The 16,419-nt window shown below is 39.2% G+C and overlaps 1 protein-coding gene across 3 annotated transcripts in view; it reads right to left on the reverse strand.

Moving 5' to 3' along the window:
* The window catches only part of ARHGAP10 (Rho GTPase activating protein 10), a 315,853-nt gene that overhangs the window by 131,392 nt on the left and 168,042 nt on the right, over positions 1-16,419 (reverse strand). For all 3 annotated transcript variants that reach the window (XR_004682438.1, XM_035022940.1, XM_035022942.1), the window contains one exon: positions 3,118-3,192. Coding sequence is in view for 2 of the 3 variants with exons in the window: in XM_035022940.1 (XP_034878831.1) it covers positions 3,118-3,192 (75 nt within the window). In the remaining variant the exon portion in view is untranslated. The remainder of the gene's footprint in view (positions 1-3,117; positions 3,193-16,419) is intronic.

Below are 16,419 nucleotides of genomic sequence, written 5' to 3' on the forward strand. Positions count from 1 at the left end.
GAGAGGAGAAGAATGGAGAAAAACATTTTTTATTTTAATCTTAAATACCAGGGGTGAAAACACACCAAAAAACAACACAAGTGAAGAAAACATGCAAGATACTAAACATGCACCCTTTCTTTAGAAATTATCACATTTATGCAAGCGTACTTAAATACTTAAAACATTTCAAACAAACAATATACAAATGTGTTACATAAAAATGGCAATAACAGAAAAATATCCAAGTAAATAATTAGCTCTCAAGAACTAAAGAAACCAAGTAAATGGAAGTTCTTGTCAAAAAATAGTAAATGCCTTGGAATTTTTCCTTAGATACTAAAAAATTAGATGATTTCTCATCTCTACAAAGAACAAAACCATTACACACAAACTGCACTTTGAAAAATTCAAATTTGAAATAAACACTACCTAGAGAAATGGTAACTTAAAAAAAAAAAAACTACCTAGTACCACAATAGGCAAAATCATCAGAACTAACTCCTCTAGAGGGGAGGAATTATGGATTGGTTTAAAAGAGCAAAGCTAAAAATCTGGCAGACTCATCCAATTTTTTTTTTCTCTTTAAGATATAGAACCCTAGAACACAGAGAGGTGAGAAAAGATGGAAACAAAGAACGTCCAGGGGACAGGGTATATACAATACACAGAAACTCTAAAATCTTTTTTGGGGGGGGGGGAAGAGGTATAAATTATTTGTTGTGAACACTTAGTGAATCAGGATGGACGGAAAGAGATTTTTTTTTTTTTATGGAAAGAGGTATCTTAAGGGAATTTTAAATTAGAACACAGCGAATAAATCTATTCTGTTAAGAGCTTAAGTTTGAGTTGGTAACAAAGTAACAAGAAAGTGGATTAATCCTAATAAAAATCCAAGGTTTGTGACTGGCCATTTTAAATTCATACTAGGAATTATTATGGATTAAGTAAAATAATTTCTGCTGTGTAGCGCCCACCCCACCCCCACCCTCCTTTAATAAGGAGCTAACACTCTCATCAATTCTTCAACTTCCTGGATAAATACTTCTTGGGAAAACACAGCATTTCCTTTGTCAGTAACTGAAATCAGGTTGTATCATGCTTGTATCCCCGACTTCGCTGCTCTGAGTCTCATGGAAAGTGAAAACCGTTTTCCAGGTCATGAATTTTTGAGGGTTTAGGTATTTTAAAACACCTTGCCGGTTCAGGATTATTTTGAGACATTTCCCATGAGCACAGCAAACTACCACCTTGTTCAGGGATGCAGATCAAGTGGGATTTTATGAGATTAAGAATAACTTTTGAGACAGCTTAACACTTTGGCGTGACCACGGAGACACCCTGGTTTGAGCTTCCCTTGGACGTGAACATGAAGATAATAAAAATAATGCTAGGATCCTTCTGACCAATTTGCTGCCCAAGTGTGCCTTTCAGCCAAAATATCCCTTTCTTTTTTGTTTTATTTTTATTTTTTTATTTTATTTATTTTTTAAATTTTATTTTGTTAGTCACCATACAATACATCATTAGTTTTTGATGTAGTGATCCACGATTCATTGTTTGCGTATATCCCTTTCTGATGCCAACAGAGTCTTCCAATTCTAATCATTATTACACCATCTCTTGGAAATGAGAGAAGTGTTTCTAATTTTAAAATTAACTAAAAGCAGATGCTGGAGTCCCATTAAACTCTTCCAGCTGCTACTGAACCACTGGCAACCCGAGTCTATTTAATTTAGAGCCCACTAATGGTAAAAAGGAAAATCTGACTGCCAAAATTGCACACCCAAGTTAAACCAGAGAGGCAGAAAATGAAAACAGCTCATGAAAGCGAATGTATTCTAAGACAGCTCTCCAACTGATGACGGGCAATTTTTCCTGTGGTTAATAGCTAAAAAAAAAAAAAAAAAAAGGTTATTCTTATTAAATCCTTAATTCAAATACAGCCAAACAAGCAATCCTATCTGCAACACATCAGCTGATTTTATTCATCTTGGTTTATGCTTCCGAAAACTGAGTCTTCCCTACAATGCTTTCAGATGCAGGCAGGTTTAAATGCATTGACAGCATACCTGAGGGCATTGTTAATATTGATTAATTAAAGTGAGATATCAAGTTAATTAATATTTAGCAAGGTCAAAATGACAGACTGGTTTGACATGCAGGCCCTCCAGCCTGATGAGTTATCACTCCTCAAGAGGCAGCCTGTTGTAGACGAACCATGAGAGACGATGGACTCTGAAAAACAAACAGGGTTCTAGAGGGGAGGGAGGTGGGAGGATGGGTTAGCCTGGTGGTGGGTATTGAGGAGGGCACATTCTGCATGGAGCACTGGGTGTTGTGCACAAACAATGAATCATGGAACACTTCATCTAAAACTAATGTTGTAATGTATGGGGATTAACATAAGAATAAAAAAATGAAAAAAAAAAAAAAAGAGGCAGCCTGCTTTGGGGTGGGGAGGGAAGTGGGGCCCCTTACAGGTGGCACTGAGATGACAGCAGCGTGTAATGTAAAAGCGCTTTGTCATTCACGTAATGTCTGGGGTAATGAAATGAATTCGCTTTCTGGCTTCCTCTAGTCTGCGATGCCAAAGAACACTGTGTTATCAGCACAGATGGAGCATGCATGGTTCTGGAGAAGAGCCTGGTGCAAACTACAAACAAGCCACTGTGAATACCAATGAATCCCGGAAAATCAGATCCTTGCTGTCAAGTGACAGTTTTGGAAGCAACATAAAAATGAGTGAGTCCCAGTGGTCTTGTCCAACCAAATGTACTGTCAAGACTCTGGACAGGCAATTTGGAAGCCATGCAAATCGCAGAGGCCTGGCTGCTTCTTTCCTCTGAGAAGCCAGGGCAAGAAGACATTCACCCATGAGCCTGCATTCTTTTTCCACCACCCCCCACCACCACCACCATTTCTTAATCAGTAAAGAGGGAGTGGATAATCTGGGCTGAGGCAAACACTAATCTACTTCTCTGCATCAGCTAGCTCTGCTCAGGAGAAAGGTCATCTAGGCAGTAGAAGAACAGAATGGATTCACAAGTATGCTGTACATTACTATGAAATATTAAGTGGTGAAGTCAATGAACATAAACAAATAATGCATGGAAAATGATTAGAAAAGAGGCATACCCATCAACATACTCAGAAGTCTCTGGACCTTTGAACTCACCCCCACAACTCTGTACAATCCTTGGTCATTTATACCTATTGGAAGAGACAAAGTGTTAGCAAAATACAAGACTGTCATATTTTAAAAGCTGGGAACAAACAATTGCATTCAGAATCTTTGCTAACTCACATTAGCAGCATTCCTGTTGACTATAAAAATAACGTTCGACAAAAGCAAGTGTTTACCAACTTGTTTTAGCAGCTTGGTATTCATGAGTTATGGTTGGAAAATAATCTCATAAAAACAACGTTCCATGTGGACAAAATGTAATGAGTCAATGTTAATGAAAGAAGTTCCTTAAGTAGTACTCATGTGTACCAATGCACTCTGTAAAGATGCATTGTAACTTTTGTGTTTATTATGTTTACTTATTCTTGACTTTTTTCTTGAAAAGTTTTAGCCTTTTAAAAATAACATGGTGTTAATTAGGACACAGAAAGAAATTGTTATTTGGATGATTCTTTAAGACCATGGAAACTGCATTCAAAACTAAGGCAGAACTGTTTTTGTTTTTAAGAGCTGTTATATGCCCTGTCCAGTGAGGAGCTCTGAAACTTCCAAGGAATATTACTACAAAGTATACATCAAAATGAACCAAATCACAGCATTCTCTCTCTGCAGAGCCGGGGAAACAAAATATCTCTTTGCACAACAGACAAGAAGTAAAGGCAAGAAAATATACTGTCGAACATAATTTAGTATATCGAATACATGGCACGTTTGGATTCTGATTTGAATAAACCAACTTATAAAAGGGCACTTTTGAGGCAATCTGGAAACTCTGAGTGACATTAAGATTAGGTCAGAAAATATCCCTATTTTTTTAAGGTACATACCGAAAAGAGTGAAAGAAACCTATCTAAGATTTGCTTTAAGAGCAAAGAAGGGATAGATGAAGCAATTTTAGTAAAATCTTTATAATTGTTGAGCCTGAGTAATAGGAATACAAGAGAGTTCACTGTACCACTCTCTCTACTGTTTTTATGCTTGCAACCTTTCATAATAAAATAATGACTTTCAAAAAAACAAGACTTATCTTTATTTCTCAAGAGAGTTACAGCTTGTTGCCTATGTTTATGGTCTGCACTACCAATGTTAAAGCTAACAAGAACACAACTGGCTGAAAGGAAGATGATGCCTCCAATCCTCCAAGTTTCCAAAACAAAACACCACCCAAAAGGCCCTGGAATTTGCCCAAGGGGGCTTACTTTCTTTTTGCCTCCCTGCATGGGTGATGAATAGAATACCAGACAGATTCTGAAGGGCTGGATTCAGGTCAAAGCTCAGTCACTCCTCAACCCTGAGACCTTGGGCAGAGAGACCGGAGATTTCTCTGAGTCTCGATGAGGTATCTGAGATCAAGGATAGCATCTTGCACCTTGTGTTATGGTGGGAGGATACTGAGACGGTATTAACACATGTACTGTCAATTCTTACACACCACACACATAAAAGCGCTTATTATTCCTTGTAAAAAAACAAGTCTTTATTTTCCTTTTCTCTTTTTGCCTTTCATTTATTTCTCCTTAATCATTTTTTAAGCTTCTCAAATGTCCTACTTATCTATTATATGCAAAATTTTGTGTCCCTCCAAAATCCATAACCCTCACTACCTCAGAATTTGACTGTTTGGAAATAAAGTCTTTAAAAGAGGTAATTAAGTTAAAATTAAGTCATTAGGGTAGACCCTAAACCAGTATGACCAATGTTCCTATAAGAAGTTGGGACACACACACAGAGAGAAGACGGTGTGAAGACACAGGGAGAAGACAGTCACCCACAAACCAAGGAGAGGGGCCCTCAAAAGAAACCAACCCTGCTGACACATGGACCTCAGGTTTCTAGCCCCAAGCATTCTGAGAAAATAAATTTCTATTGTTTAAGCCACCCAGTCTGTGGTACTTCACCATGGTAGTCCAAGCAAACACATACACCTTCTCTCTCAATTATCTCAAAGAACCAGAAGAGCAAAGACTAGCCTTTCAGTCTACACATGTCTGTTCTAAAGACGTTTTGAATGCTAAAGAACCAAAGCAGCAGAGAGGCATCTTCCTGATGGGGAAGCTCACGGACTCCAAGAGAGAGAAAAATTCAGGTCAGCCCTGCCAGGAGTTGATAAAAAGGAAAGGAAATTGTCAAGAAACACAAAAATCAGAGTTTGAGCCTGCTACAAGAGAAAAGACTGGGCTTCATTCCTTCCTCCCCCTAGAGGCCACAAGGCCATGTCCGGAGAGTTTAAAATACCAGAGGATTTTTTTCTCAATACTCCTCTATTTAAGAAACCTAAAATAGTTTGACCTCAGTGCCAGAAGCCAAAAGAGCAAGTCATATTCTGCAGTCAAACAAACATGCGCCTTTGAGAAGGGCCTAAAATACATAGAGAAATGAAATAAGAATGTTACCTCAGCAATAATCATCACTCTGTGCTGGTAATTACTATCAGATAATTGATCAAGTTCAAATTCATCAACCTGAGAGAAGCTGAGTTAATTGCTAATGCATAATGAAAGGCGCAAGGGGGAATTGATCCTACTCAACACAGTTTCCACTTTTTTAAGATGAAATTTAAATAAACCTCTTATCAAAGCAGCTTGGAAACAGCCCGTAAAACACACACACACACACACACGCATGCACATCATGTAGGATATTGTTTCTTATTACAATGTCCTTAAAATTAAGAAAATTGGAACATACTTTATATCTATGAACACACACGTGTCCTATAAAAGACAACAAATAAATATATTTGAAGAATATAAACCAATCAATACGCCAAGTCCCATGAGTGGGTTTATCACAGTCTCTCCGGATTCTCTTCCACATTTTCCCCTTTCAGTCAAAGGAGTCACTATGGCTAATCACCAAGCATTAGAATTTTGAAATTTTCTTTGACTTCCTCTCTGTCACTTTCCAAATTCAATAGGTCAGTGTACACAATTTCTTCAAACTTCAGACTAATCTCTGCTCCTTCAACACAGTCTTCAATTTTATACACACACATTTATTACGGTATCCTTACAGGAAAGCACACACGACCATAATTCATTCAGAACATCATCATTTTTTCTTTTTATTTTTCTAAGTTCTCTTGATTATCTAAGTTCTCTTTCATCCCCACTTAAGAGTAAACCATCAGATCAAGTCTCGATTCCAGAACAAGTAGGGAAGGCATAAACACATAAATATCCACAATGGGCCCTACCTCACCTACCCACATTTACTGTGGAATATTCACCTTCATCAGAGCAGACCCCAGACTATCACCCACAAGTAACCAAATTCATTCCCTCCTGAGGCAGAGGTCCCGTCTGACAGAAACGTTCTTTCCCTTTGCTTCACAAATTACTCCACTGTCAAGTATTTATTCATCAAATATGTGCCAAATACTGTTCTAGCTGCCCGAGATTCAATGGTGAGCAAAATGAAGTCCCATCCGGACCTTCAAAACCAGATAAAAATCCCACCTTTTCTACCACCAGCCCACAGTGATATTTCCTTTCTCTGAATGTGACTCATAATTAATTCCTCTTAAAAACAAAAAAAAATAAAACAAGCCCATAATCTCTTATTCGCAATTCCCAAAATCAAAATCTGAATGCTTGACCTGACATCAGATTAGTTATGTATTTTTCCCCCACTCAATGTGAATATTCCTAATTAACCACGTTAAAGGCAATTTCCACACACAACCTATCTGGAGATGTTACATACTGTCTACATTACCTTTCTAAAAACACATCCAACCTCATGATTTTCAGCCCTGTGTTCTACCTTCTCTTCCCAAATACACAGAGACATGGAAAGATACTAGGTCAATCTTGGTTTTTGTTTTTAATAGCTTTCATGGTGCCTTGCATAGAATAGTTGAAGAGGCATGGCCAGGGTGACTTGACTCAAAATTAACTTGGAACTACAGATATAGATTGGACTTGGTCCAAAACAGACATTACAATTAGGAACTAAAAACTTAAAATATCCAAGTTATTACAATTTTTTCAGGATATCAACATTCTCTGATGTCATTACAAGACTTTCTAACTTTTAACAAAAATTCATCATCTGATCAAAGTGTTATAGACCCAAAGATTTTTTTCTCTTTTAATAAATAAGATTGTTTCTGATCAGTAGTAAAAAAAAGGGTAAGTGCTCTCCGTCACCATGATGAGCAGCTGCTCACAGCTGTTCCCGGGCAAAGTGGACAAGGTGAAATCAGATGTGTCTTCCTTCCCACCACCTGTCTCCTCCAATCTCACACAGTCCTGTCACTGAGAACTAGCTACATCTTTCTTAAGGAGAAAGTCAAAAAGTGGAAATGAGTCAGGTTTCATCATCATCTCTGCCCAACAGCTTCCCTCTCAGAACCCAGAAGATGCTGCCAGAACCAGAGTCTATTCTACTTCATAAAACACCTGCAGAGAACTGCCCAACACCAGTGGGCACTCAGGCCCTGGCAGGTGAGCTGGAGAAGCAAAAAAATAAGATGCTCTGGGACAACAAAAGAATTAGATGCAAAAGGAAAAGAAAGCCAAAGAGGGTGGATAAGTTCAGTTAAACAACAGAGGTGGGTACAAAGGCTGGAGTGGCTGCAACTGGCAAATAAATGTATTGAGTAAGAAGAACACAGGAAGCGGCATTTAGAGTAAAGGAAGCAGGAGAGAGAAGACAGGTAATTAAAACACGCACACACAGAGGAAAGGTCAACAAAGAACAGAATGAAAGGAAGGAGAAATTGGAAATCAATGAGAAGCAGACTGGAAATTATATAACATTTAAATTCTTATTAATTTCATAAAATATTGTGTACTTACTATATTTTAAGCACTAAGGTAGAATAAAGTGAAGACAGGGTAAAATTTTTTAAAGAGAATTAAAATTAAAAGAGCGAGCAACTTGGGACCAACCCAGCCATAAAGTCTTTCCTTTCCTTTCTGGCTTCAGGAGCAGATTCCATACCTGATAACTCAGGATTCTTAATAACTTGCATGATCCTCAGCACATGGTATACATTTAACAAACAAATTGGATAAATTAATGGATAAACTGAATAAATGATTAATAAGTTGATTTGTAAAGTGATAAGAACAGAAAATAAAAAGGGACAGAAAAGGTTGTTAGTAGAAAAGATAGATATAGCAGTATAAAAGAATAAGACTCAAAGTGGAACTTAAATATTTTTGATGAACAGGCACAAAATCACTAAAAAGAATTTTCCAGGTGTATGATTCTACAGAAATAAATGACCATATGTTATGGGTCTAGCAACTAACATTCATTCAGTTCTCATCAAGTAACCAGCAGAGTGCTTGATAGGATATTTGTGGAAGGACTGAATCATTTATTTGCATGTGCACAAGTTGACAACAGGGTGAAAGGTCATTAATATTCAGGTTCACATTCACAGAATTTACATCAAAAGTCTGCCACATGTTATCATTAATAAGGCATCCACACACGCACGCATGCACGCAAGCATATTTACAAATGTAGGTCTACATGTCCCCCAGCGCTTCAAAGACGAATTCCCCTTTGGGCTATGTAATAAACAAACATACAATTTTATGCATAAATATTAATCATAGTTGTAAATATGTTTCATAATTATATATTATAAATATTAACTAACCTTGAAAGACTCTAAATAAAAGGAAAAAAGCACTATAGGTAAAATGATTAGGAAAAATTGTGAGGAAATGACCCAGCAACAAGAATGATATGCTATAAAGGTGACTCCAAAAATAGCAATCATGAGGATCATGAATATTGCTTCAGGTCATCAGTAAATTACAAAAATTTGATAATGTGTCCCTTACATCTATTTATAACTAATCTCCAATAAACACTCTATTTACATGTCTGTGCAAATCCAATAAGCACTTTCCAGGCTATCCACTGAACTGGGTTACATAAAAATAAACAGCTTCATACACAAAGATGCCCTTCCAAGATACCGGACAATTCATAATAACTTAAGGTTCTGTAAAAAACACACATTTACATTAAATTATTTTTAAGTATAAGCAGGCAGAACCAAGAATCATTTCCTCTAGTCCATCAAAGGGACATAACATTCAATATCATAAATTTAAGAGACTGGATTTATAGAATTCTAGAATTCTTTTTTTTTTTTAAAGATTTTATTTATTTATTTGAGAGAGAGAGACACAGCGAGAGAGGGAACACAGCCAGTCTCCTCCATGTATGGGTGTCCATGTGACCCACTTCTGGCTAGTGAGATTGAGTTCAGCTGTCATATCTGTCACACAGATATTTGTCTTATGAGAAAATCTTTTTTTTTTTTAAGATTTTATTTATTTATTTGAGAGAGCGAGAATGAGGGAGAGAGAGAGAGCACATGAGAGGGGGAAGGGTCAGAGGGAGAAGCAGACTCCCTGCTGAGCAGGGAGCCCGATGCGGGACTCAATCCAGGGACTCCAGGATCAGGACCTGAGCCGAAGGCAGTCACCTAACCAACTGAGCCACCCAGGTGCCCTAGTATTCTAAAATTCTAAAACTTTGGAAGAAGAATGCATTGTTTTTAACACTTCCAATGAATTAAATACTGCAAAAAGGGTAAAAAACAAATTTTAAGCCCTGAAAGAGATTAACTACAGTTGATAGTAACATTTTAACCTTTCTAGATCTTGGTCCCCTCACTTTAAAAAAAAGCATAATCAAGAAACACAAGTTTGTTGAGTTTAAGTTTGTAGGATGAAAATTATTATGAGTTAAGGTTACTGATATCTTGGAAACTTCCAGCTCTAACACTACCCCATTGTACAACCTGGCAAGTTGCTCCATCTCCCTGTGTCTCAGCTTCTGTACCTGAAAAACAAGGTTAATGGTGGCATGGGGTTGTCATGAAGATTAAAGGAGACAACATGTGTAAAGCATGTGCATGAGCCTCACATACCAAGCACCCATTACAAGCTTTAGTTGAGCAAAAAATTCAAAATCAGTATCAAAATCAGTATCAAAAAAGCTCGGTACAAGACACAATAGAAACACAGGTTGCCCTACCTGAGGCGCATAGTCTATAGTCTATAGCCTACTTTTACACAATAAAGCACATGTTGAGAAGAGAGCCAAAATTTATTCAATATGAATGGCTCATGGAAAATATGAAATTCCTGTTCACTGATCACATTTGGAATTTCTCCCTGAGATGATAATGATGTGAGCTGCAGACAGGAAATCACAACAGACAGCTACTATCTGCCGGGAACCACTCAGCACTTTTCCTTCCTATGAAGTCTTGGTTTCACTTTCAGTTGGCCTCCACGTACTCTTTTCATAGAAATCCACTTCTGCACTACGATAATAGCCTCCCCACCAGCAGGGACTTTGAGGAAAGGTCTCGTGATTTCATCCACATGGTCTTCCCACGCCCAAATCAACCCAGGACTTAGCTCAGAAACCCAACAGCTCAGCACATGAGGGCAGCTGTATCCACTGAGTCTGGCTGTCACATCCACTTATATTACTGCATCCCATCCCAGCAGAAGTGATGAGTGTGGACAAAGTACAAGGCAAATATCCAATTCCAGGTCTAAGCCAATATTTTTGGAAGCAGTGATCACTTCAAGACTCTTCAGACACATCATCTAGGCTTGACTCTAAGACTCATCCTTTCAAATCCAAGTCTCAAATACAAAGGGTATTTGGTTTATTAGCTGCTACCTTGGTATTACGGTCAGAACAGAATATATATTCCTAGTACTCCATGTGGCCGGCCTCATTTCCAGTTTCTAGCCCACATGAGAAAAAGCATTTTTGGTTCGGACAACCTCTAGACTTGCTGCTATTCCTTGCACAAACACCCAAACCAGTGGGCAGGGCGCCTCCAGCAGGGCTGGTGAGAAACTACACACTAACAGGAAGTTTCCTCTTTCATTAGTAATACTTGGGGTCCCAAACTCTCTCCAGAGGTCTTGCTGTCCCAGATCTGACAGATCTAGCTATGACTCATCCAATGTGCCCTTCCATCTTTCCTCACAGTGGAAACCCTGGGGAAAAGGAGTATCTCACAGTCCCTGGGCATCCCAGAATTCAGCTCCCCTACCACCACTAAGCTGAGTTGTCAACCAACTCTTCCTCTCACCTTATTCTACTGCCACAGGATTAATTCTGACTCTGAGTCAGGAGATGAGGATCCAAATCCCAGCTCTGCCACTTTCTAGTTGTGTGAACTGTGGCAGGTTTACCCTTAACTTGTTCCAAGCCTCAGATCCCTCATGTGCACCCGAGCCTAATAAACAAGATCAATCTCCTCAACCACCTCCTGAGTTTTATAGGGACTGGGTGAGCTAGAGTACATGAAATACTTGGAAAACATAAAATGCCATTTATTATTAAAGCTTTAAATATTGTCAGATGCAGAATCCACACTGATATTATGTCTTCCACTAAGACTTTCCAAGGTGCTGCAGAGATTCTTAGCAAAGGATAAATCTTTCTTGGGCTGATGGTACCCCTTCAGAAGTCCATGATGGAGCTTGAATGGAAAGAAGAAGGCATGACTTTAGAACGGCTTCATCTCAAATCTGGATAAGCACTTCAGAGATGGACACTTAAATCTGCCCTCCCTGCTTCCCTTTTCTACTGTCTACAGTTTCAAACTTCCTTTCTTCTTTAAAACTTTGTCTAGGGGCGCCTGGGTGGCTCAATCAGTTAAGCGTCTGCCTTCCACTCAGGTCATGATCCCAGGGTTCTGGGATCAAGCCCCGCATCTGGCTCCTTGCTCAGTGGGGAGCCTGCTTCTCCCTCTGCCTCTCCCCCTCCCCCTGCTTGTGCTCTCTCACTCTCTCTCTGTTAAGTAAAATCTTCAAAAAATAAATAATAAAAATTTGTATTCTTTCATTCATCTCCAGCATCCTTAGGAAATCAGCCTACAGAGTCTCCATCTCCTCATGTTCATGGATGTTGATAGCACCAGCATTAAAAACTCAGCCTTGGATTTGAGTTGTAGTCTAATGCTTTCTAGCTGAGACTTATGCAAGTCAAATCACGTCTCCTGGCTTCAGATGCTCATGCAAAATGGAGAAATATTGTCTCATAGGGTTCTTGTAAGAAGTACAACCTGTCCAGCCTAGCTATTCTCTAGCTTCTTGCTTCCCAACTCTTAACCTAGTGGTTTTTTTCTTGGTCTTCCTCCTGCCTGAACTTGCTAGAGCAGCTGACATAGGTATGACTTTCTCTTCTTTGGAATCGCCCCTCTTCTGGATTCCTTTACACACACTGCCTTGGGTTCCTCTCCAACCCATGACTGTGCTGTGTCTCAATTATTCTTTTTCCTCATATTCTCTGAGCTCAAAGATCCCCAAAGATTCTGCCCTTTGCCCCATTATCTTCTTCCCTAGCCATCCACCTGGCATGACTTTCTGACACTCAAAACTTCACGTCTCCAAAAATCATGCCCACCATCTCTTCTGTTACCTTCATTTTATTTCTGACAGAAATGTCACAGGCACCTTGAATTCCTATCAGAAACCAATGCCAATCCTTATATTCCTCCCAAACCTACTGCTCCTCCTGCATTCTCTGTCTTGGCTAAGGATGTCTTCATCTACCTTGGCTGGAAGGCTTACAGTTTACCTTCCCTTTTCCCTACCTTCTACAGCCAACCTGTCTTCAGATTCTGTTCTTCTGCCAAGTCTCTCGTCCTATCCATCCCTTCTTTCCATTGCCGACGCCCTAGTTTAAAGTTCCATCAACTCCTGTGTGGATTATTTCTAAAATCCAACCAGCCATCCTGCCTGCCATCCCCTCCATCCCACCTGGCTCCCATTAAATCTACTTCCTCCCATTAAAAGATGTGAACACATTCCTGCTCAAATCTGTCAATATCTCATCACTGCCTATAGAACTGAGGCAAGCGTGCAGCACAGTGCCTGGGATCTGCCCCACTCTGGCCTCAACAGAGCATCTTGTCACATCATACCCATCCACCCCCTGTGCCGGCAACACCCCAGGGTGGATGAACACCATCTGTTCCACTAGCTCCCTCTGGAGCAAAGAACAGGTTTGAATCAGCCTTGGAAAATAGAGATAGTGTCTCCATCTAGAACAACGGGCAGGCGTGCTTGTTGGCCATAATAAAAGACTCAAGTTTCCTAAGTTCAGAGGTTTTTTTCCTTCTTATAATACGACCCACTATGTGTGCAGATCTCACCTGACCCTCTCTGCAGTGCCCTTGGGAATCAGGTACCAACACAAAATTTAATACTCTGGCTACTGAGAGTAATAAACTATCCTTCATCTCTGATCTAGGAGTCTTGAGTCTTCTACTAGCATCCATGAAACCTCAAAATAACTTGTTCACATGAAAGCATAAAACCAGGGCCTTCACTGCCTTGAAACTAGATCGAATCTAATCTTTAAGAAAAGGAACCGTATCTCCACCATTTTTTCCTCCAATTATCTTTCCTGTAGGAAACACCCAAAAAGAAAGGACTAAAGCCCATCTAACACGTGCAAGCCCAGGAATATGTAAGTATTAAATAAGCTGGAATGGATGGGACAGCTAAATAAAAGTACATTTTATTTCCAAACCCGCTCATGCAGCTTAAGCTTTAGCAGTCACAAAATTTTACTTACGTAAATCAGAAAAAAGACACAAACTCAAGGCAGAAGCTGGCTGTTGTTTTTTCAAGGCTCCTTTTCCTCCCTTCTCTACAGAGAGCAGAACATCAGGAAAGGCCTAAAGGCGTCTCGCTGCTGACGTCTGTCTCTCCACCTCAGAGTAGCTGCGGCATCAGGGACCAAACCAGTTTTGGGCAACTCCGGGCAATTTCTTTTTTTGGGGGGAGTGCGGGGGAGGGGGAGCCTGAGGTAATCTAAATGGTCTCCTTCCTATGGCTCTTTCCTTTTCTTCACTGCCTCCCAGCCACTTTTTTACTCAAGCGTCCACAAGACACTGAGGAACAGAAGAATGAAAGCCAAAGCAGTTACTGTTACTGCTTGTTACAAGCGCCACATAAAATTACTAAAGTGAACTCAAGTGATTTATTTCCCTATGTAAATTACTATTAAAAAAAAAACCAAAAACTAAATTTCTCCATGCTCCCAGAGCCTTGAATCAATAACAGAACTACTTAATTGTGATTGGCCTTGATTTGCTGGTGGATCTCTAGTTAAGTGACTCACACTTACTGGGCACTCAATGTGAGCCAATGTCCCAAGCGCTCCTTTTTCATTCTCACAACCTGCCCACAAAGGGGATGCCACCATTATCCCAGACGACACATGATAAAACCAGGTCACCAGGCAGTCAAGTAACTAACCGGTGGTGGTTGCAGAGCTAATACGTGCTGAAAGAGATTCGAATCCAGACTGACCTTTGAGCTCATGCCCTTCGCCACTCCCTTGCAGTAAAACACCATGGACCTCCTCAGAATCTGAACCAAACACAGAGAACCTAGCACGCCTACTCTGTAGCAAGACAGTTTAACCATTTTTCCCTATGAACTTTATGCAGCAACCACTCATTTGGAAACTAATAGCTTTGGAGGCTTATTTGTTCTTAAAACAAATAAAATTACTAATTAAGAAAATGAATAATCCTGACTGCCCTGGATTTAGTATTTCAGTTTTGCATTTGCATTTCTGCAGACACCACAAGGCTCTCTGGTTCCCTCCCACAGAAGACTGTCCTCTGTTACCCACCCACTCCCATCTCACACCCATTATGATTAAAAAAGAGACAGTGCGCGAGAAACTCAAGTTCACTTGCTGTAAATTTTCTGGGGACAGCTGTTCTTTATTTTCTTCATTTTGCATATAATTTGCCCTTGGCAATTTAAGATTAATGTGCAATCATGGTAAAATATGTTGCAAGTTCACTCTGGGCATCTTCCCTCCCACATAATACTGAAGCTATACAGCATCATCTTCTACCAGGCCCCTTCTCAAAACCCCGGACAATTCCAGAGGTGCTCCAGAAGTGGAAAAATCCTCAAGTCAACTTCAAAAAGATTTTCCAAAAACCTAAAACTCTGCTTTTCAAGGAAAGAGAAATTCACTTTTACATACAACAAATCAAAGACTGACACATCTTAGATGTGACTTCCTCCTTCTATCCCATTGAATTCACAGCTTGTTACAGTGCTGAACTGGATAACTGACAGCTTGCCTAGACCAACATTTTAATGCCATACTTTAGAAATTAAAGTGAATATTCAAATTATTCACATATGGAAGATTTTTAAAGAGAAACTTCATAAACAAAAGCGGCATACAAATTTAGTTTTAAATCATGATGACTATTTAAAAAATAGCAACTAGAGGAAGTTTTTGAGCAAGAGTCTTAACTTTGTTTTTGTGTATTTTACAATGAATGCATGCACCTGAAAAACTAGATGGCATGCAGTTCCAGAGAAAGTCAACATACTGGTCATGGGAGTTGGTCCCTTTATAGGAATGGGAGTAATTTACTTAAGGAAGTCGTGTAATTACTCTCCAAGCTCTGAAACCATAAAATGCTTCAACATGTAACATGATGTATCTTTCTATGTCTAAACTCTTACCCTTAATTCCCAAAGATGCTGACATAAATTCATAAAGGAATGAAAACCAATCCTACATAATTATTCAAAAGTACCAATTCCAACCACATATAGAAGAAAAAGTCCTTCCAATAATTTTACAAATTGCTGGAACACATAATTTTCTGATGTGGCATTAGTCAAATCTTTGAATACTCAAGCAAAACACAATTGCTTACTGAGTTCTGTGTATGTAAGACACAGACTATATGTAGAGATGAGAAGAGGCAAGCAAAGGATAAATAAGACATTTTTTTCCACTCCAAGGAAACCATAAAGTTCCAGAAACAAAATAAATAGATCAAATATAATTAACAATATCAGCCAATATAACTGCCAAATGAGGAACTTCCTTTTCATGAGGAAACCTCTTCAAGGGAGGATGGAAAGAGAAAGTTTAAAAATACATTTAATAAATATCTACTATGTACTAAAATCAGCTCTCATCCTCACAAACGTGGGTGCAGGTAGACAGTGTGAATGAACTTCCTAGTCACATTCTTTTAGAGACTAAGGGTCTGAAGGGTTAAAAATCTTTCCAAAATGCCTACCTTACTGCATCATTTTGGAGTGTAAACCTGACCACTCCTACCAGCCAACAAAGAGATGTACCTTCTCCAGAGTAATTCAAGTGCCTCTCTTCCTCCAGTCTGGCCAATGACCTCCAGGTTCCAGATGCATCATGCTCTGTCAAACATCTACACTTCGACCCCACCCTTT

Source organism: Mirounga leonina, unplaced genomic scaffold (genome assembly GCF_011800145.1).
Source record: "Mirounga leonina isolate KUSES-001 unplaced genomic scaffold, KU_Mleo_1.0 Mir_176, whole genome shotgun sequence".
Taxonomy (NCBI): Eukaryota; Metazoa; Chordata; class Mammalia; order Carnivora; family Phocidae; genus Mirounga; species Mirounga leonina.